This window comes from Panthera leo, chromosome E2 (genome assembly GCF_018350215.1).
Source record: "Panthera leo isolate Ple1 chromosome E2, P.leo_Ple1_pat1.1, whole genome shotgun sequence".
NCBI lineage: Eukaryota > Metazoa > Chordata > Mammalia > Carnivora > Felidae > Panthera > Panthera leo.
The window spans coordinates 16,629,714-16,653,648 of NC_056693.1; the positions used below are offsets into that span (position 1 = coordinate 16,629,714).

General features: G+C 36.5%; 1 protein-coding gene across 2 annotated transcripts in view; it reads right to left on the reverse strand.

The window, feature by feature from the left end:
* Nucleotides 1–4,474: 4,474 nt before the first annotated feature.
* Nucleotides 4,475–23,935, reverse strand: part of LOC122208712 (zinc finger protein 345) — a 100,073-nt gene continuing 80,612 nt past the window's right edge. Inside the window, exon 7 of one of the 2 annotated variants that reach the window (XM_042920066.1) lies at nucleotides 4,475–6,124. In XM_042920066.1, the coding sequence (XP_042776000.1) occupies nucleotides 4,911–6,124 (1,214 nt within the window). In that variant the 3' untranslated portion in view covers nucleotides 4,475–4,910. Of the gene's footprint in view, nucleotides 6,430–23,935 lie in introns of both variants that reach the window. The other variant, XM_042920065.1, reaches the window with a different exon arrangement.

Here is a 23,935-nt window from a genome sequence, read left to right on the forward strand (position 1 = left end):
ATAATTCAGTCTTGATAGGTCATATGCTTCTAGGAATTTATCCACTTCTAGGTTATCCAATTTGTTAGCATATAAGTGTTTATAGTAGTTTTTTATGATCCTCTGTATTGCTGTGATATCACTTGGAATGTTTCCTCTTTCATTTCTGATTTTACTTGGGTCCTTTTACCTTTTTTCTTAGTCTAGCTGAATGTCAATTTTATCTTTTTGAAAAGATTTTAGCTTTGCTAATCTTTTCTATTGCTCTACTAGTCTCTATTTCATTTATTTCAGTTCTGATTTTTGTCACTTCCTTTTGCTAACTTTGGCCTTAGTTTGTTCTTTTTCTGGTTTCTTAACATTTAAAGTTGTTTATTTGAAATCTTTCATTTTTCCCACTATACGCATTTATGGCTATAAATTTCTCTCTGAGAACTGCTTTCACAACATTGCATTTGTATTTGTCTGTTGAATCTCCATTTTCATTTGTTTGGAGATTTTTTTTTTCTCTTTTTGATTTTTCCCTTGGCCCAGTGGTTATTCAGGAATGTGTTGCTTAGTTTCCACATATTTGTAAAATTTCCAGCTTTCCTCTTGTTCTTGATTTTTAGTTTCATACCATTGTGGTTGGAAAAGAAACTTGGTATGAGGTCAGTATACATTTGCTAAGAATTGTTTTGTGACCTATCATATGACCTATCCTGGAGAACATTCCATGTGCACTTGAGAAGAATGTGTATTCTGCTGCTGCTGTTGAATGGAATGTTTTATATATGTCTGTTAGGTCCATTTGGTCTAATGTATGATTGAAGTCAAATGTTTCTATATTGATTTTGTCTGAATGATCTATCCATTACTTAAAGTGAAGTAATAAAGTCCCCTACTGTTCTTGTATTGCCTATTTCTCCCTTTAGATCTGTCAGTATTTGCTTAATATATTTAGGGCTCCAATAGTGGGTGCATAAACACTTATAATTGTATATCATCTTGATGAATTAACCAACTTATTATATAATGACCTTCTTTGTCTCATTATAGTTTTTGGCTTAAAGTCTATTTTGTCTTATGTAAGTATAGGCTAACCCTGTAAGGCCAACCTCACTTTGTTGGTTTCTGCTTCCATGGAATATCTTTTCTATGTCTTCACTTTGAGCCTACGTACGACCTTAAAGCTGAAGTGCCTGTCTGTGAAGACAGCATGTAGTTGAATCTCATCCATCCAGACATTCTATGCGTTTTGATTGGTAAATTCAATTCATTTACATTCAGGGTAATTATTAATATGTAAAGACTTACTAATGCCATCTTATTACTATCTCTCTGGCTGCTTTGTAGTTCCATTGTTCTTCCTCACCCCACCCCCTCCCTCTTACTGCCTACCTTTTCCACGGATGGTGATATGCTCTGATTCCCATCACTTTATCTTTTGTGAATCTAATAGGTTTGTGCTTTGTGGTTATCACGAGACTTACACAAAACATCTTCTAGATAAAATAGTCCATTTTAAGCTGATGAACAGTAACTTTAATCCCATACAAAAGCTCTATTCTTTATTGCCTTCTTTTATGTTTTTGATTTTACCATTTACCTTTTTTTTACTATTCTGAATTCATTAACAAATTACAGTTCTTTTTTTATATTCTTGTTTTATGGTGTCCCATACATCTTGTAGGCTTTTTTCACTCTCTTTCATTCCTTTTTTCTTGGTTCTCCTCTGACTGGGAGTCCCTACCCTTCATTTCTCTGATTTTATATTTGCTTGGTCTATCCTTGTGTTGATGTTCTCTACTGCATTTTTCATTTCATTCTTCAGCTCCAGATTTGTTTGGTTTGTTTTTAGGATTTCTCTTTGTTGGATTTCTCATTTTATTCATGTATTATTTTCCTGACTTGCTGAGTTCTGTGTTTTATTGTAGCTCATTGAGTTTCTTTAAAACAACTAATTTGAATTCTTTATCAGGCAAACCACATAATTGTGTCTTTGAATCGAGGATTATTGAGATCTTTTTGTGATGTCATATTCATGGATTCCTCATGTTTCTTGGAGTTTTGCATTGCTGTTTTCTCATTTGAAGTAGTCACCTCCTCCAATCGTTACTAGCTGCCTTCAGGTCGGAGATACTTTTTGTTGGTCCTGCTTATAACTAGGTCTTTCTCTGTCCTTGTAGGAATACATGTGCTCCATGCTTCTTGCCCCCTTGTGGCTTCTTTGTCTCCTCTCAAACTTACAACTCACCAGGCTGGCTGCTGGAAACCTCTTTTGTCTTTCTTAAGATAATACTATAGCTCAAGTTTGTGATTTCTCCCTTGCCACAGACTCTGGTTTGTTTTCTGCATGCTCTCGGTCTACCAAAACTGGCTCTTAGTACCATACTTGGGAGCTGAAGAATTGGGGGAGCTGTGGGTTTAACATTTGGGACTTTAGGGGTGCCTGCAAGCCAGATGGAGGTTCCTTGGGCAAGGCTTTCCCAGTGGCTTGTGTTGAGCTTCTTGCTTGAGTCCTGAATGCAGCCAAGTAAGAACTGTGTTTATTTTTGCTGTTTTTTTAAATTTTTTAAATGTTTATTTATTTTTGAGGACAGAAGGCAAGTGGGGGAGGGGCAGAGAGAGAAGGAGATACACAATCTGAAGCAGGCTCCAGGCTCTGAGCTGCCAGCACAGAGCCTGACACGGGGCTTGAACTCATGAACCTTGAGATCATGACCTGAGCCAAAGTCAAACACTTCACCGACTCAGCTGCCCAGGCACCCTGAAACTGTATTTCTTTAATGCACTCTGATATTCTTATATCCTGATATCAGGTACTGCCTCAATACTATGGGTGTTGCAGCAGAGAAACAAGTTTCTTCAGCAGCATTCTATACAGGTGGGGAAGCTGGGCAATCACCCACTATTATCACTTGCAGAAGTCATTGCTGGTTAGTTCAGCAACATGGTGTGCTGCCTTGGGGAACAGGTAGCACTGGTGAAGTTCATCTTACACCCCCCAACCCCCACCGTTTTTTGTTTTTTGGTTTTTTTGCTCTAACAGAGTGCTAGAATCTTTCCTCAGGAAATCTGAAGTTCTGCAAAGGCTCTCTCATCTGTGAGTGTCTGCTCAAATCAGCACTCTCCAGATTTACCCTGAATGCAGCCAAGAGGGGCTGGGGCTGGTTCACAGACTTCTGCTGTTTCCCCAGTCTTATACTGGGAATAAAGTAATAAAGTCTTATTACTTTATGTGGTGGGTGAGACTCCTCTCAGGTCCTTTAGCTTATGGTGTTGGATCTCACAACAACCACAGAGGCCCTTTTTCTTATAGGTGGATGCTGAATTTTAGTTGTTAAACTTGGAGGCCAAATGAAGGCATGCATCTTATGCTGTCATTATGCTGAGGTCATTACTCAAAGTTCAAATTTCTATGAAGGAGCTACCCTCTTTATTTTTACCTCAGTATGAATTTTGCCTTATCACACATTACAATCTCATATTTTTCTTTATCAAGATGAATTATCCCTGTTCTATAAGAAACAGATGTTAGTCAAAATTTTCTTATATTCATTTACATGAATATCTTTTTTTTCCCATTATGATGTCTTTGATGTTGAATAAGACAAGGATACTAGCTAAAAACTTTTCCCTAAAAAAACAAAATTGAAAGATAATAATAATGATGAAGGCTAATACTATGCAAGTTTTATTATGTGATAGGCACAATTGTAGAATCCACAGAACAAGCCTCTGAAGTGAACGAATTATGCCCACATTACCAAAAGCACATTATATATGCATATAAAATGACCTGGAAGAATAAGTCAGTTAACATTTAGGAAATAACTGGGTCAAGAATGTTGGCCAAAGGGAAGCAGAGCTTTATAATGTATAAATCTTTAAAAGTAGAAGAGATCCCACACATTTTCTCTGAAATGAATAAAAAACAAAGCAGACACATTCAAAAGGGGCCATCAAGATAACTCTTTATAATGGTAAAATTTTCAATATTTGACAAAATAGGGGTTTGATAAAGACAGGTGAATACTTTGAAGCCAATAAAAGAATAACCAATATATTTACAACAAATATTAAAGGCTGGTTATAGTATAGCACAATCACACTTTCTGTCAAAAACAATGATATGTAGTTTTAAAGAGTTTGCTCCAAAAGTTTGATAAAGATTGTCTATGACTGGTATGATTACAGATCACTATCTACTTTGTTCATATCTACATTAATATAGAGAAAAATTATTTTGCAAAAAGAGAAGTATAAACTTTATAAAAGGAAAATAAAGCAATCTTCCAAAACAAAAGATACAGATCCACAAGATACTAAAGGATACTTAAAAGTAACAGTAACTTAACACGAACAAAATGGAACACAGATACAAACACAGATATGCAAATTTAGAAACAAAGACTGACCCGATATCCATGCTTTATATGTATAAAAATATAACTTACCATCAAACAGGCAATAAAAAATACAAAAATATAGTTATTAAATAAATGGCATTCAAATGAGAAACAGGAAGAAGGCTAAATTTAGACCCTCAATAAATAATTTAAAATAATTTTGAGATGGATTAGTAATTCTGTATAATGCACAAAAAATTAAGAACATAAAAAAAAACAAAGGTAGCAGGATTAGCCCCCAAGTGAATTTTTCAATGTTTAAAATAAAGGCAAAAATACAATAAATGGTTTTTTAATTTTTAATATTCACAAGTATGAATTTTCCAAAAGCAATGAAAGAATGAATATAGACAGAGATCTTCAGAGTGGTTTTTCTTTTCCTGTATAAATTCTTTCAGACTAAGTGGTAAAGCATAAGTAAGGCATTTGTACCTTAATTACATTTGTAGTGACTCTCACCAGTATGAATTTTCTTTTCTGTCCTGTGTCCTTCCTTAACCACATAATTCTAACTTATAGAGTTTCCAATTCACAGATCTACTACTCACCAGTATGACATTTTTTATGTTGCTGAATCTCTGAACCTCTCCCCAAAGCCTTTCCACATTCCTTACATTCATAAAGTTTCTCACCAGTATGAATTTTCTGATGTTGAGTAAGGCTTGAGCCTGTACCAAAATTCTTCCCACATTTCTTACATTCATAAGGTTTTTCACCAGTGTGTATTCTCTGGTGCCGATTAAGAGCTGAACCACTACTGAAGGACTTTCCACATTCTTTACATTCATAGGGTTTTTCACCAGTGTGAATTAGCTGGTGTTGGATAAGTTTTGAGCCACTACCAAAGGCCTTGCCACATTCTTTACATTCATAAGGTTTCTCACCAGTATGAATTCTCTGATGTTGAGTAAGGTCTGAACCACTACTAAAGGCTTTCCCACATTCCTTACACTCATAGGGCTTCTCACCAGTGTGCATTCTTTGATGCTGAATAAGTTTTGAACCACTTCTAAAGGCCTTCTCACATTCCTTACACTCATAGGGTTTCTCACCAGTGTGAATTCTTTGATGTTGAGTGAGATCTGAGCCACTATTAAAAGCCTTCCCACATTCCTTACATACATAAGGCTTCTCACCAGTGTGAATTCTTTGATGTCGAGTAAGGGCTGATCCAAAACTAAAAGCCTTCCCACATTCATTACATATATACGGTTTTTCACCAGTATGAATTCTCTGATGCCGAGTAAGGGCTGAACCACTACTAAAGGCCATTCCACATGCTTTACATTCATAAGGTTTCTCACCAGTATGAATCCTTCGATGTTGAGTAAGGTTTGAACCACTGCCAAAGGCCTTTCCACAATCCTTACATTCATAAGGTTTCTCACCTGTGTGAATTCTGTGATGCCGAGTAAGGGCTGATTCAAAACTAAAGGACTTCCCACATTCCTTACACTCATAGGGCTTTTCACCACTGTGAATTATCTGATGTCGAATTAGGCCTGATCCAAAACTAAAGGCTTTCCCGCATTCTTTACATTCATATGGTTTCTCACCAGTATGAATTCTCTGATGATGGGTAAGGTTTGAGCCACTACCAAAGGCCTTTCCACATTCACTACATTCATAAGGTTTCTCACCAGTATGAATTCTTTGATGGTAAGCAAGGTTTGCACCACTACCAAAGGCCTTGCCACATTCTTTACATTCATAAGGTTTCTCACCAGTATGAATTCGCTGATGTCGAATAAGGACTGATACAAAACTAAAATCCTTCCCACATTCCTTACATTCAAGGAGTTTCTCATCAGTATGTATTCTCTGATGCTGGTTATTGAAAGTGGGCATGTCTTCAGAAGTAAATATCATTTGACTGAAATGTCCTTCCTGAGATTCCTGTTTTCTCTCAAACTGGCTTTTACATTCCCAATCACCTCTGAAACTTGAACACTCAATGCTGTTTTTTAAAAGTCTTTCCATTATCTCTCATCAGGATGATTCTACTCCATAAATATCCTTTTTCAGAAATAATTTCTTGGTCTCAACCTTGATTCACAGTCTGAAAGAAAATATAAAAGCAAACATTCACTTTTTTTGTGTTCTGGGAGGAAAAAAAACTTTTATAATAGAAATGAAAAGACTTAACCAAAACTAATTTTCATAAAAAGTAACTAGTTTATACAGTTCTCAAATATGATGGGGCAACTTGACAAACAGATAAGGAAAGTAAAAAGAATGAGAAGTCACACTGGAAGGTAAAGAGATATTTAGGAAAATAGATTAGTCAGTTGTTCCTATAGTGATCTAAATAAAAAAAAACCTTCAAACATGGGACCTTGATAAATATAAAGATGTCTAGGCTCTACTCCAATTTTGTAAGAGAATAAATCTAGCGTGATATACATTTTAAAATGTGGGTAATTACCAATTAACCCATTTCTTAGGGTTGTTTGGAGCACTAACTACACCTAGAAAAAAATCTAGGATAAATAGTCAGGTAACAAACATAAATTGCATAGAATCTGAAGGAAATAAAAGAGAATGTTACTTCAGATACAGCAGTATCCTGATGAAAGATTAATGTGATAAATGAACAATGAAGAAGGAAGAACCTATTGTGGTTAGAATGTGGCTTATTTATGCCATTTGATAAAATCCATGTTTGTGTAGGAAGTCTATGAAGCTAAGCTTGGGAGAGCAAAAAAGGGGATACAGCAAAAGCTACTGTAATCGAGAATCTAGTTTTAAAATCTGAGAGAAAGGAATAGCAGATAGAGGTAATGTGGTACTATTGGCAGATTTCAAAGATGCAGATAAATATTCTGAACCCCAGCTCCAATGATTATTGAATAATTCTGAAATCACACATAATGTATATATGTAGTTGTATAAAGTAACTGCACAGTGTTTAGTAGCTATTATTTTGTAAGACTTCTATGCCAGAAAAGAAACTAGGAAAATGAATGGATTTAAGATACCAATTAAGTCCCTGAGCAAATATGTCAAGCCCCAAAAGGTGAAAACATCTGAGCTCCATTCTCTTCCTATAACACTCATACAGCAATCTTGTTTGAGGTTGGCCTAAATATGTCTTGAAATTGTTCTTTCCCTCTCTACTGTCAATAGATGATCCAGGCCAAAATTATCTTTTATTTGGATAAAAAAGTAGCATTTTATCTAGCTGTCTGCCTTTCTAGTTTTCCACCCCTAACAGCCAGAGTGATATTCAGCCTGGCACTTTCATGTTCAAAATGCTTCAGTGGTTCCCACTGTTCTTAGGGAAAGACCCACAGTCCTTAACTTGGTCTTAACAATTCCTTAGCAACCTGCCTCCTGCATGCCTCTTCAACTTGCTACCTATTTCCTTTTAACAATAAACTACAGCTACATTGGTCTTCTCAGTTCTTCAAATGCACTAAACTTTAACCACCCCCTCCACCACCACCACCAAACACACATGCCATGATTTCATCTGCCCTAAATAACCATCCATACCACCATCTCCACTGCCACCTCTTTTGGCCTTACAAGCTCCTGGCCATTGTTCAGGTCTCTGCTAAGTGGCATATCCTAATAAAAATCTTTTCTGAATATTCAATCTTAACTATGCACATCTCACCATTATCTCACAAAGCACTTTGTTTTCTTCCATTCTTTGTGTTTTGTTTGGTAATGGGTGATTACACATTTGTCTCCTACAATTGCAAATTTCATATTTGAATGTTTGCTTAATGTCTGTCTGCTACAGTAGAGCCAAACTTCAGGAAGGAAGGATAACCAATGTCTGTGACTTTAATCAACTTGAACCCTGGCACATACAAAAAGAGCAAAGTACATTTAGTGAATGCCTAATGTAGTAAGTTAGTTTCAAAATTCAAAATAAGTTAGTTTGAAAATAAACTTCTAAAAACAAGATTTCTCTAGAAAGAGAATACACTCTTCTCTCAAAGAGAACAAGTGGATCGCATGCAGTTTTTCCTGCCCTTTTAACAGACTCACTGAAATGAATGAAATGGATTTTTTTAAAAAAGGACCAAACCCACAAGGTCAAAGACAAGTAAAGAGCAGCAACAAAACCTTTTGAAGTGGGAAAGCATGAAGACAAATTAAGACTAGCTTAACAAACCAAAAAATGATAAAACCTAACCCAAAAAGTAAGGAAAAGGATGATTTATCCTGCAAAAGGCTAGGATCCTCAGCAAATTCTAAAACTAGAAAGTGAATGGTTGTTGAGAAAAAGAGTATTTACTGGTTTCACAATATCACTCTACAGATTATTTACTAATTATAAAGGGAAAAATATACCTTTGTACTGGGAAGATTTAGTATTCACCACTTCTAACCTTCAGTTATAAAATCTGGCTATCACCAATAGTGCAACAACCTGACATTATGTGCCTCACCAATGTAATGCAATAAAACGTACACTGTCTTATCACCTACACAGCATGCTTGCCAAATCTAAAGGAGATTGCCATCTCTAAAGGAGAAAGCCATCAGAGAAACGGAGGTTGTTGAGACAATCTATAAGAAAACTGTCCTGAATTCTCTAAAACACTCAGTGTCCTATTAAAACAAAACAAAACAAAACAAAAAAAATGAGAGCCTGTTCTAGATTAAAGAGACTAAAGCATTGAAGAGGGCGTCTTTTGGGATGAGCACTGGGTGTTGTATGGAAACCAATTTGACAATAAGTTTCATATAATAAAAAAAATTTTTTTTTAATGTGAAAAAAAGAGACTAAAGAGACTCAACAACAAAAATAATGCATGAATCTTGATTGGATTGCAAACAAGCAACCAAATAAATGAACAAAAAAACAAACAAAATTACATCAGCTAAAAAACAAAAAACATTTTGGGGAACCCCTGGAAATAATTGAACATGAAATGTTTGAGGTGATATTAATGAGTTAATGTAAATTTTCATAGATTTGTTATGTCATTGTTATTGTTTGGAAAATGTCCTTATACTTAGAAGATACATACTAAAAGTATTAAGGGTAAAGTGTCCAGATGTCCCCAACCTGTATTCAAATGATTCAGGGGGAAAAAAGTGTATGCGTGTGTGTGTGTGTTGTGTGTTTAGAAAGACAAAGCAAATGTGGCAAAATGATAACAATTGGTGACTTTAGGTGATGACTATATAGGGTACACTAAAATATTCTTCCTTTTAAAAAATATTTTTTTAATGTTTATTTTTGAGAGACAGAGAGAGACAGAGAGAAAAAGAGCGAGCAGGGGAGGGGCAGAGAGAGAGGAAGACAGAATCTGAAGCAGGCTCCAGACTCTGAGCTATCAGCACAGAGCCTGACAAGGGGCTGGAACTCCTGATAGTGAGATCATGACCTGAGCCGAAGTTGGATGCTTAACTGACTGAGCCACCCAGGCACCCCTGAAATATTCTTTCAAGTTTGCTGTATATTAGAAATTTTTCAAAGAAAACAGAAATTACAGATTGTTTTAGAAAATAGCATTTAAGAAATTTTCCAGACCTGAAGGACATGAATCTCCACATTTAATGGACTTACTTGATACCTAGCATAAAAAATAAAAATGATTCACACTAAGATATGTTTTACATTAGGTTTCAGGACACTAGGAACAAAGAAAAGAACTTAAAAGGCTCCAAAGAGTAAAAACAGGGCATCAATAAGAGAGCAGGAATGAAAATGGCTTTGAAGTTCTCAACAATATTCTAAACCAGAAGTCATAACCTTAAAATTCTAAAGAAAAATATTTCAAGTAGAATTCATGTCCTGTGAAAGAACAAATATACTGGTTGAAAAGCCCTTTTCAGATATACTAGAATTCACAAGTTTAACACATTTATCCATTTTTACATGCCACCTACACAAAAAAACAATTTTGATAATTTCACGTTTTCTTAGAGTAAACCAAGAAACAGGAAGGCATGAAATCCAAGAAATAAAAACTCAACAAAGAAGAAGGGAACAGAATTCAAAAAGTAGGCAAAATGTAGAATGATAGTGGGCAGAGAAGAACAAAGGATTGTAGGAGGGCTGTCTAAACATAGGAAATGCCAAATTTCCCAAAAATTTGTTTTCTAAAAGACTGAGTATGAATTAGTGATAGTTAAATGGACAACCACATATCACCCCCCCCCCAAAAACAGGCAACATTACATAGCAAATTAAGTTGTACAGCAAAGTAAACATGACTCACACCTCAGTTACGAATAAATTCATGATAAAGAGTAATGAGCTTTAGAATGAGAGAAGATATTTATTTACATTTATTTATTTTTGAGAGACAGAGAGAGACAGAGCATAAGCGGGGGAGGGGCAGAGAGAGAATGAGACACAGAATCTGAAGCAGGTTCCAGGCTTTGAGCTGTCAGCACAGAGCTCAACGTGGGGCTTGAACTCACAAACCGTGAGATCATGACCTGAGCCAAAGTCAGATACTTAACCAACTGAGCCACCCAGGTGCCCCGAGAGAAGATATTTATAAAATATTTTTTTATCAAAAACCTAGTATCCAAAATATAAAGATCTTCTTCAAATCATTAATTAAGTTAAGCTAAAAGATCCAAAAGAAAAGGAACCACTAAATAAATAAGAAGATATCTGTTATCTAATAAAGAATTAGTCTTGTATTTGTCCCAGGTTTCTAGATCATAGTTTCTAAAACTCTTGGAATTTCCTAAGTGATATAAGTGTCTTTCATATTGGATCACACTTGAGTTTATGCTAATGAGGTAACTTATGTTGTGCCTGTGTAGGTAGCTTCAGCATTGGAGGCGGTCATCAGAAAGACTGAGCCAGCCCAAACTCTGGGAGAGCAGAGTGAAGCTAGAGACAGAGATCAATTATGCAGGCAGTAATTAAGCATTCATGTCACAGTGGAACCCCAATAAAAAGCCTGGACACTGAAGCTCAATATAATTTTCTGGCAGATAAACACATTGATGAACCAGAAAGGTAATGTACCCTAATTCCACAAGGAAATTCTACAGAAACCATAGTTGGGTTCCTTCCAGATTTTGCTTATGTATCTCTTCATTTGGCTATTCCTGATTTGTATCCTTATGGTTTATAATAAAACTTTAATTCTGAGAATAGTGCTTTTCTGAATTCCAAGAGTCATTCTAGTAAATTATTAAACCTGGCAGCGAGGGCGGTCACGGGAACCCTTTCTCCATAACAAGATTTGTAGCCACTTGGTCTAAAGTAGGGAGAGGTAAACACTTAGCTAAAACCTGTGGAGTCTGACACCAACTCAGGGTGGTTAGTGACAATTCAACTGCAGTTCACCAGTTGGGGTTAAAAACAGAATAACATCCCATGTGCACAGACTGGAAAACTTAGGAGTGTTAAAAGATAGCAAAACTCAAAGCAATCTGCAGATTCAATGCAACCTCTATCAAAATTTCAATGGCCTTTCTGGAGAAATGAAAAGCCAATCTTCAAATTCATATGGAATGGGCCCGGAATAGCCAAACAAAATTGCAAAAGAAAAACAGAGTATGAAGATCTACCTCCAGTTTCAAAACTTACAAACAAAAAGCTACAGTAACCAAAACACTGCACACCGACACAAGGATAGATCTATGGACCAACTGGATAGAACTGAGAATCCAGAAATAAACCTAAACTTCTATGACCAATTGCCTTTCAACAAGGATGACAAGTCCATTCAATGGGGAAAAGAAAAATATCTTTAACAAATGGTGCTAGGACAACTGGATAAATATATGCAAAAGAACGAAATCAGATCCTCTATCTCAATTCACATAAAAAATTAACTCATGAAAATGGACCTACTTCTTTACACTACACACAAAAATGAAATCAAAATTAATTAAGGACCTAAATGTGAGAACTGAAACCATAAAAATCCTAGAAGAGAGCACAGGCAGTAATTTCTCTGACATTGGCCATAGCAACATTTTTCATAATGTCTCCTGAGACAAGGAAGATCAAAGCAAAAACAAACTATTGGGACTATATCAAAATAAACAGCTTCTGCACAGCAAAGGAAACAATCAATAGAAATAAAAGACAACCTACTGAATGGGAGAAGATATTTTCAAATGACATATCCAATAAAGGACTAGTACCCAAAATATATAAAGAACTTTTATAACTCAACACCCAAAAGACAAATAACCCAATTTAAAAAACGGGCAGAACCCATGAAGAGACATTTCTCCAAAGAAGACTTACAGATGGCCAACAGATGCTCAACATCACTCATCAGCAGGGAAAAGTAAAAAAAAAAAAAAAAAAGTAAAAACCACAACAAGATATCACTCCACACTTGTCAGAATGGCTAAAATCAACAACAAAGAAACAAAAAGTGTTGACGAGGATGTGGAGAAAAAGGAACCCTTGTACACTGTTTGTAGGAAAACAAATTGGTGCAGATACTGTGAAAAACAGTATGGAGACTCCCCAAAAATTAAAAATACAATGATCCAGTAATTCCGCTAGTGGGTATTTACCCAAAGAATGTGAAAACACTAATATGAAAAGATATATGCACCCCTATGTTTACTGCAGCATTATTTATAATAGCCAAATTATGAAAGCAAGTCAAATGTCCACCAATAGGTGAATGTACAAAGAAAATGTGGTGGGATACCTGGGTGGCTCAATCGGTTAAGTGCCCAACTCTTGATTTTGGCTCAGGTCATGATCTCACAGTTCGTGAGTTCGAGCCCCAAGTCGGGCTCCGTGCAGACCATGCAGAGCCTGCTTGGGATTCTCTCTCTCTCTCCCTCTCTCTCTGCCCTTCCTCTACTCACGCTCTTTCTCTCTCCCAAAAATAAGTAAATAAACTTATAAAAAGTTTATTTATATGTATATATACATATATTTATATGTATTTTATATGTATATATACATATTTATATTTATTTAGTTTATTTATATGTATATGTGTACTTATGTGGTACATATATATACAATGGAATATCACTCAGCTATAAAAAATCTTGCCATTTTCAACAACATGGATGGATATAGAGGATGTAACACTAAGCGAGTTAGTCAAAGATAAATACCATATGATTTCACTCATGTGTAATTTAAGAAGCAAAACAAAGAAAGAAAAAAGAGACAAACAAAAAACCAGACTCTTTTTTAAAAATTATTTTTAAGAGAGAGAGAACACAAGCAGGGGAGAGGAAGAGAGAGAGAGAGAGGGAGACACAGAATCTGAAGCAGGCTCTAGGGGAGAGGCAGAGAGAGAGAGGGAGACCAGAATCTGAAGCAGGCTCCAGGCTATGAGTTGTCAGCACAGAGCCCAATGTGGGGCTCAAACTCACAGACCATGAGATAATAACCTGAACCAAAATTGGATGCTTAACTGACTGAGCCATCCAGGTGCCCTTGGGTTATTATTTTTAAGATATATTTTAAGATATATTTTTTGGTCAAATATTGTGGAGTGCTTCTGTGAGGGTGGTTTCAAATGAGTTCAACATTTAAATAAGTAAACTGACTTGTGAGTAAATGACTGAATATAACAGACTGCCCTTCTTAATGTGTGTGTGGGCCTCATATAATCAATTGAAGGCCTGAATAAAACAAAAGTCTGAGTGAATAAAGGGAATTTCTCCTGCGTGACTGCTTTCTAGCTGGGCCATACGTTTTCTTCCTGCATTTAGAATCAAACTGAAACATTAGCTCTTCCCAGATCTCAAGTCTGCTGGCCTTTGGACTGGAATGACACCATCAGCTCATCTGGTTCTCTAGCTTGTGGACTGTAGATCTTGGGGCTTACCGTTCTCCATTACTGCATTAAAATAATTCCTTATTATAGCTTTATGAATTTCCTATTGGTTCTGATTCCCTGGAGATTCTAATCTTCCTCCCCTTCATCTATCTATCTATCTATCTATCTATCTATCTATCTATCTATCCATCTATCTATAAACACGTGTGTGTGTGTGTGTGTGTGTGTGTGTGTGTGTGTGTGTGTTGTTTAAGTAAGAATCATTGTACATGTACAGCACTATCTAGAGAGACTAACCTTTTTTGGCTTTTCTTAGTACAACTGAAAAGAAGAGTTTGAGAACATTCAAGAAAATTCTTTTCCCTAAGTGAGAATAAACTTCCATTTTGTCCATGATATCGTTGGCTAATTTTATTTTTTTATATCTTCCCTGTAGACTTAACTCCAAACTATTTTGGTTAAGAACATTAGCTCTGAAGTCTGACAAATCCAGCTTTCAATCCAATTCCTAACACTCACATCCTTGGGTAAATTATTTACCCCACTAAAACTCTGTTTTCTCATTTTAGAATATTGGCAAGAAATTATCAGTTTCTAAGGTATTATATACAGACCCTTATACACAATAAAGCTCAAGAAATGGTATTTTAATTTTTCAATCATCCTTATCTTATGCTATGTGGTTATTTTGTGTAAGTCCACAAAATCATAATAAAGAGTGTTCTGTTAGACAGTCTATTCAGTGTATTGTCAGATCACCTATTACTTTTTTGCTTTTGATTCTCTATTATAATTGTATTGGAATTTCATTTTAAATTTTATTGTTTTTAAGATACAACTTTAAAAAATGATTTAATATATACATAAGTGGCAATATATGACAAGCATACCAATGTACTGAGGAAGGGAGTGCTACATTCTTGTTTTATGTTCAAAATCTACATATGATTTGAGGGGTGCCCAGGTGGCTCAGTTGGTTAAGTGTCTGACTCTTGGTTTTGGCTCAGGTCATGAGCTAATGGTTCGCAAGATCAAGCCCTGCTGTCAATGCAGAGCCTGCTTGGGATTCTCTCTCTCCCTCTCTCTGTCCCTCCCTCACTGGTTCTCCCTCTCTCTCTCTCTCTCAAAATAAATAAACATTTAAAATCTACACATGATTTGAGAAATAGGCACACAAAGTCATCTGTAGGTAAGTCATCTTTCTTGGATGTCTCTAAACTCCTCTTTTCAACAGCACCAACAAGAGCTAAAAGAGGTTAATCTCTATAAATAATGCTGTATCCCTAGAGTTAAAAATACATTGCCTGAAGTTGTAATGGGTCATCACTGTTGGCTTCTGTCCCAGAGACCTAGATCTATATAACTCTTTTTAACTTTATTTACTTATTTAAGTAATCTCTACAGTCAACATGGGGCTTGAACTCACAACCCCAAGATCAAGAGTCATCTGCTGGCCAGCTGAGCCAGCCAGGCACTCCTAGATCTATATAATTCTTAGAAAGAGTTATACCAATGATGTTCATTTCTTCAGACTGTAAGGCTCTTAAATGTCTTATCCTTCCCCAAAATCTCATCTGATCATACAAGAATCAGTGAACAGAGATTGATCTAACTTTAATTTTTTTTTTCAACGTTTTTTTTTTTTTTTTCAATGTATTTATTTTTGGGACAGAGAGAGACAGAGCATGAACGGGGGAGGGGCAGAGAGAGAGGGAGACACAGAATTGGAAACAGGCTCCAGGCTCCGAGCCATCAGCCCAGAGCCTGACGCGGGGCTCGAACTCTCGGACCGCGAGATCGTGACCCGGCTGAAGTCGGACGCTTAACAGACTGAGCCACCCAGGCGCCCCTGATCTAACTTTAAATTAGCATCATATCATGATGTACTTAATCTTTTTTTTTTTTTTAGCTTTGTTTTTCTTTGATCTTTCCTTTTCAGAGAAAAGCACAACCAACATAACCCAGTCTATTTCTACAACATATACTAAAGAGTCATCCTTTATTTGAAAAGAAAAAAAAGGGCAAGGTGAGTATTTAGAAAATTGTTAGAGCTTACTCTACTTTCCTTTGTATTTTCGCAAGAAAAAGTCATGTTATGTATAAAGGACACCCTTCATGGACATATTTCATGGTTTCCTGGACATAGCACTGTGTCACTGAAGATGCTAACAGGCAATATAGTGTTCCATACATCAATTTGCCTTCTCATCTCTTGGGAGACCCGGGGAGGGGATACACTTTACTAAATTCAAACCTAGAATATATTTTATACATGCCTGAATGTACAAAACTTTAAATTTTAAAAAAGAAACTGTACTTTCTCCAATTTATCTGATAAAACTAATATAGCCCATGATGCCAAATAAGAAAATGCCTATATGTAAAAGAATAATTTCAGGCTGATCTAACTTATGAACATATTTATAAAAATTGAAAACAAAATTCTAGCAAACCAGATACAACAAAAAAAGATTATAACTAAGTTTATTTTAGTCAAAGAAGATAAGATTCCTCCAACATTAGAAAATATGTTAATATAGGGACACCTGGGTGGCTCAGTCAGTTGAGTGCCCGACTCAGGTCATGATCTCACAGTTCATGAGATTAAGCCCTGAGTCCTGCTCTGCACGGACAGTGCAGAGCATGCTTAGGATTCTTTCTCTCCCTCTCTCTCTGCCCCTCCCCACTCACTAGCACTCGCTCTCAAAAAATTAACATAAAAAAAGAAAATATATTGGGGTGCCTGGGTGGCTCAGTAGGTTAAGCACCTGACTTTGGCTCAGGTCATGATCTCATGGTTCCTGAGTTCGAGACCCACGTCAGGCTCTATGCTGACAGCCCAGAGCCTGAAGCCTTCAGAGTCTGTGTCTCTCTCTCAGTCTCTGCCACTCCCCTGCTCACACTCTGTCTCTCTCTCTCTCAAAAATAAACATTAGAGAAGACTTAAAAAATAAAATATGTTAATATAATTAACTACATTAACAGATTAAAAAGAAAAGGCACAATTTAATAGGCAGAAAATAATTCAATGAAATTCAACATCCAATTATTAAAAAGAAAAAAAACTTAAAAGCCTGTGAGTAGAAGGAAATTTCCTTATACAGATGAATGGTACCTATAAAATATAGGAAAGAATATACCAAATGATGAAATAGTAAGTGCAAGTCCTTAAAATTTGTAGCAAGTAAAATATATAAAGCATTGGAAAACAAGAAATGAAACTGACGTTTGCAGATCTTATGACTGCCTATAAGGAAACAATGCAAAAGATTCTCTAACAGACGTTATATTTAGAAAGAGATTTTGCAGAAGTCTCAGAAATAAACCAGAAAACAAAGGCCAACTTCATCTCTACAAACCAGCAACAAAATTAGAAAAATACAGTTTATTTAGGGCATCTGACTGGTTCAGTCAGTAGGGCGTGTGACTCTTGATCTTAGAGTCATAAATTGAAGCCCCATGTTGGGTGTAGAGAAGAAAAGAAAGAAAGAAAGAAAGAAAGAAAGAAAGAAAGAAAGAAAGAAAGAAAGAAAGAAAGAAAGAAAGAAAGAAAGAAAGAAAGAAAGAAAGAAAGAAAGAAAGAAGAAAAAAAGAAAAAAATACATTTTATTTATAAATAGCATCACACAAAGTACTGAGAAATGTATAATATATGGACAGAATTATAAAAGTGGACTGAGATATTAAACAATACCTAGATAAACAATATATAGAATGTCATTTCTTATTAAAAAAGGAAGCATCAATTTTATAAAGCCACCAATTCTCCTAAGTAATCTATGTATTTAATGCTATTGTAACCAAAATCACAAGTTTTTCATAGACCTTTACAAGATGATTTTCTAAACTATATACAGAAGACTAAGGGGCATTCCTTAAAAATAAGTTGGAAGGACTTGCTCTATCAGATATCAAGATTTACTATCATACAATACTGACTGTAGCAGTGGCACAGAGAATAAAATAGAGAACTATGTCACAGAAGACTGAGCCAAGAATACACTCATACACAGAACCTTATGAACCTGGCACGACAACAGTGAACAAAAAATGGATTCTCCAAAAAAGCTGTTAAAAAAAATCAGATATCCATATACAAAGGGATAATATCTCTATCTCACACCATACGTAAGTTAAAATTAACTTTAAATTTTTTTAATATTTATTTATTCTTGAGATAGAGTGAGACAGCATGAGTGGGGGAGAGGCAGAGAGAGAGGAAGACACAGAATCCTTAGCAGGCTCCAGGCTCTGACCTGTCAGCACAGAGCCCAATGTGGGGCTCAAACCCACAAACTGTGAGATAATGACCTGACCTGAAGTCGAACGCTTAACTGACTGAGCCACCCAGGTGCCCCTAACTTTAAAACTCTTTAAAGACTATATGCTAGTTATGAACTTATTGCCTCTCAGATCCCCAATTCATCCTTTACTGCCTACTTTGTAAATGCAGACAAATCAGGTCTATTTGAATATTTTCCTCTGTCAGCACAATGTTAAGCTTTGTCAGTAAAAGATGTTTGTTTTTAATTTTTATTTTTGAGAGAGAGAGACAGAGCGTGAGGAGAGGCAGAGAGAGAGGAGAGGCAGAGAGAGAGGAGAGGCAGAGACAGAGGGAGACACAGAATCCTTAGAAGGCTCCAGGCTCTGAGCTGTCAGCACAGAGCCCAATGCAGGGCTCGAACCCACAAACCGTAAGATCATGACCTAAGCCAAAGTCAGATATTTAACTGACTGTGCCACCCAGGCGCCCCAAAGAAAAAGATGTTAGAAAGACATTGCAGGTAGACTATTCCCTCTGTGTTTGCCTGTCAGGCTTGTCCAGTGCCCTCGTGCAGCACATGAAGCTGCCCATGTGCCCAGCTCCTGCAAGCTGGATGGCTTTACCTGGTTCCCTCAGTGTAAGCAACTCCTCTAGCTCCCAGCTCTTAAAGCACCAGGTGGCCAATAACATCCATTAGCCAGCAGTTTTCTTTGGCAGTTTTGTAGCACACGCTCCTGGTAAGACTCCACACCCTACCCTAGAGGGCAGATTTCCAGCAAATTCCAGAGGAGGTACTGCCAACAAGTGCTGCTAGTGCAGCATCAAGGCAGGGATAGGACCTTAGAGAGGCAAATGAGGTATCTAGAACACAAAATTTAAGCAAACACTCACTCAGGTGCCAACCCTGTACTTCTATGACCCTGAGAATGAGTACCCCCTTACGAATGAGGCACCTAGGGTGCCAAATTTGAGGCACTCCTACTCAGAGTCATGAAAGTGTACAGTTGATACCTGAGAGTGACTGCTTCGTTAACTTTTGCACCCTGATACCTTAGTGGCCTCACCTTAGTCCCAACCCTACACCACTGTGACTACTCTGTCATTTAGTGAACCACGACTGTGCCCTCTCCAACAAGGTCTGGATTTCAGCCCTGGGCTTCCTTGGGAACTCCATTTCAACCATTAAAGTGATGGCAGCTTTTTATATATGCTATTCATATGGTCTTTAGTGTTCTCTTTACGGATTACTAGACAATCCTATGTTACTCCAGTCTCATTAGTTAATAATTCTTCATATTGAACTTCCCCAGTTCAAATTATTATGTGTTTCCTGTCTCTTGATGGGATCCTGACAGCAACAGAATTGGTACCTAAAGTGGTCCCAGGAGACAGGCCTGTAAAGATGGGATTTGGGGATTAGTTAGGTCATGCCTTTCAGCCATTCCTTACATCTTTGTTGCACTGAACTATTCTATCCTTTTCCAAATGTTTACTAATCCTTTGGGCTTGACTACAGATAAAGCTCCTTGTGGATAGCATTTGGGATGCTAAAAATCCATGGCATGCAGTGGGATCACAATTAATCAAGCTGTGGTTGATCGTGATAAAATGCTGACTAAAGCATATATCTTGGGAGCCATATATCTTGACCTTTATTGTAGTAATGATGACTTATAAGGGCTGTGGTGTGAAATGTGAATTCATGTGAGTTCATTCCAGTGCTTACAAAGAGAAATTGACAAGATTGGGTCTGTTAACTCTGAGTTCAAGTCACAGTCTTGAGAACCAGAGCACGTCCATGCAAATCCAAAGAGTCTCCATTTCTTGAAGTCACAGGGCTGATATTGCTGAAAATCAAACATAAAATTGTGCAGGCTGCTGACTTATGATAATAGTTGAATTCAGTCTCGCCATATTTTTCATGTAAAAGTTAGAGGACTAATTGGTAAAAAAATTGATCCTTAGGGGCTCCTGGGTGGCTCAGCCAGTTAAGCGTCCAACCTCGGCTCAGGTCATGATCTCACTGTCCACAGTCTGTGGGTTCGAGCCCCACATCAGGCTCTGTGCTGACAGCTCAGAGCCTGGAGCCTCCTTTGGATTCTGTGTCTCCCTCTATCTGCCTCTCCCCTGCTCGTGCTCTCTCTCACTCTCTCTCAAAAATAAATAAACATTAAAAAAAATTGTTCCTTAAATATGGAATGGGGACATCCAGTTGGGACCCAGATGAAACTGACAATCTTGAGCCCCCCCACCAAGTCTTTTGGGGACTCCCTTAACAGTGGAAGTAACTTGCAATCCAGTGTCTGGGAAAGTAGCTTTCCTCTGATTGAAAATCCTATGATAGCATCACCTGGAGCAGTAACTTAAAAGGTCATGCTCATTCTCCTCAAGATACAACAGAACCATTCTGTTGCCATTAGACCTATAACAAGGGTCCAACCTCAACATGTTCCAGGGAGACAGATTTATGCTATGAGCCAGGAGGAAATAACATACTATTAGTTTGCTAGGGCTTCCATACCAAAATACTACAGACTGGGTGGTATAAACAACAGAAATTTATTTGCTCACAATTCTGAAGATTAGAAATCCAAGCACGAGGTGTTGGAGAGTTTGGCTTCTTTTGAAGCCTCTCTCCCTGGTTTGCAAATAACCACCTTCTCACTGTCCTCACATGGTCTTTCCTCTGTACATGAGCATCCCCCATGTCTCCTTTTGTGTCTAAATTTCCCCTCATAAAAGGGTATCAGTCAGGTTGGTTTACAGTCCCCCCTAACAGCCTCATTTTAACTTAATTATCTCTCTAAAAGACCTATCTCCAAATACAGTCACATTATAAGGTACTGGGAGTTAGTGCTTCTACATATGAATTTTGGAGGGACACAATTCAGTGCATAATATTCACTAAAACAAGGGTTCTGGGAGCAGAGTGACATGTTCCAGCTGTACCTTTTTGTATAGTTTTAACTTTTGGAACCATGTTAATGCTTTACCAATTCCTATTATCAAATCAGTCAGAATGAACCGATAATTTTTGAAAAGTCAAACACATACAAACAGGAACAAATAAATCTAAATGTATTTCAAATGAATAATACAACCGCACTGAAGGAGGGAATAAAAAAATGAACCCAAGTAAATTTGAACACAGTATTTTAACTATTATCCTTACTCTAAACAAAGAGAACTATAAACAAATACTGAACTACACTTAGTATTTGATATTTGTTATTGTATAGGTTAGCAGTTCCAAAACTATTTTTGTATATTCTAGAATTGAACAAATTAGTAAATATAATGAGGATGTGAGAGTCAGGTTTTTAATTATTGGAGAAGGAAGATACAAATGTGGAACAGGATAAAACTAGAATGAATACTATAGTCCTAGCAACCAGATCTTGGTTTCTAAACATTCTTTACTGCAAGGAACCAGGCTCTTTAGAGAAATGGTTCAATTCTGGCTGGAGCTAAGAGAGTATCTGGATACGAGCCTATTGCAACTTGTTGTGCCAGAAACTAAGGAAAGTCTCAAAGAATCATGTAGAAAGTTAAAAGGATGCAGAAGTCACCCTGAATAGGCTACTGGTGGCCAAATCCAGAACAATTAGAGTATCAGACCAAATAGCAAAAGATTATACCTCATTGAGCAAAATAAAAATCTATGAATTTATACTGACATAACAAATGAATAAGTAAGTAGTGAAGAAGGGACCACTCTTCTTTATGATAAAATGCCAATTAATTAATATAGACAAAATGATGGAAGTAAAAAAACCAAAAACCAAAATAAAACAAATAAAACAAAAAAAATCTTGAAAGCATCATAGTAATAATGGATCCAGAAAGTAATACCAATGGATGCTAGAAGTAGTGTGTAAAAGTTTGTGGAAAATCATTTACACTTTTAACATATCTCCCATATGCAACATAACATTACAGAGACAACTATTACCTTTATAGTGAAAAAACATAGGAGATACTACCTTAACCAATTATCAAAGTCAACATCTCCAAATACGGGACAAGTCAACATGATTTATCCCGATAGGATGCACTGAGAAGGATACAATCACTTTTGTTGTATTCCTGCCATAAATTTTATAACCTGAATATAAGTATTAGGAACCATAAGACAAACCCTAACTGAGGGACATTTTACAAAATAACTTGCCTACCCTCTTCAAAAATGTCAAGGTCATGAAACACAGAGAAAGAGAAACTCTTCCAGGTAAAGAAGACTAAAAAAAGACATGATATTAAATTCAATAATTCAATGTGTGATCCTAGACTGTATCCTGGACAGTGCCTGGGGATAGAGGATGAGGGTAGGGTGAGTTGCTACAAAGAAATTAGGACTAGTGAAAAATCTTGAATATAGACTGTTAAATAACTGTATTGCATAATTGCTAAAATTTCTTACTTTAATAAGTGTACTGTGGTTATATAAGATAATGCTCTTGTTCTGAGGAAATAACACACTGACGTGTTTAAGAGTAAACAAGCAAACATCCACAACTTATTCTTAAATAGTTCAGGTAAAATGTGTGTATTGTGTAAGTGTGTATGCACATGTATATATAGAGAGAACTGCAAGCACATATAGGAATGATAATGTAGATAGGGCAAAATAAAACTATTGGTGAGTCTGAGTAAAGAGTACACAAGACTACTTTGTATTATTCTTGTAACTTTTCTACAAGTTTGAAATTTAATCAAAATGGAAAAGTTACCCCAAACAAGACATATTATTAATAATTCTCAATATTATTATTCTCAATATTAATATTCTCAATAATTCTCATATTCTTAAATATGAAACTAAATAGAAATACAAGATACTAGAAATGAAGTAAAAAGGAGAGCAATATATATAAAAAAAAACCTGGACATGGGAAAATTACAAAGATAAAAATTAGTAACACTGAATGTTAAAAAATAAAATAAAACTGATCAGAATCCAATATTCTAACAAAAGAATCTCAAAAAACAGCAGGAAAGGATTAATGAAGATAAAAACAGACTACAAAAAATTTAATAAAGTATGTAAGAGTCACAAAACTCAAGGCTTGCTTTTGAAAAACATGAAGACTGCTGATTAAGCATGTGTGTATACTATATGCTTTAGGTTTTCTCCCAAAACACTGCTAAAATGACCAATGACAGTTTCATATTAATTGCTGGCAAGAGCACAGGTATGGCAGGCATTGTTGACTGCCTCCTTCAAAATCATCCCTCCTCTACTTCCTTGCTACAAGACTGGTTTTGTTTTTATTTTTGATAGCTACAGTACCCAGCAGCTCTAGAAAATGAATCATGATTTGCCTAAGTCAGTGATTAACTCTCACTGCAATCAGAATCAATTGGGTAGCTTTTTAAGAATGTTTATTTATTTTTGAGAGAGAGAGAGAGAGAGAGCGAGCACAAGCTGGGGAGGGGCAGAGAGAGAGAGAGAGGGAGAGGGAGACACAGAATCCAAAGCAGGCTCCAGGCTCTGAGCTGTCAGCACAGAGCCGGACACAGGGCTCAAACACAAACTGTGAGATCATGACCTGGGCTGAAGGCAGATGCTTAACCAATTAAGCCACCCAGGCACCCCAATT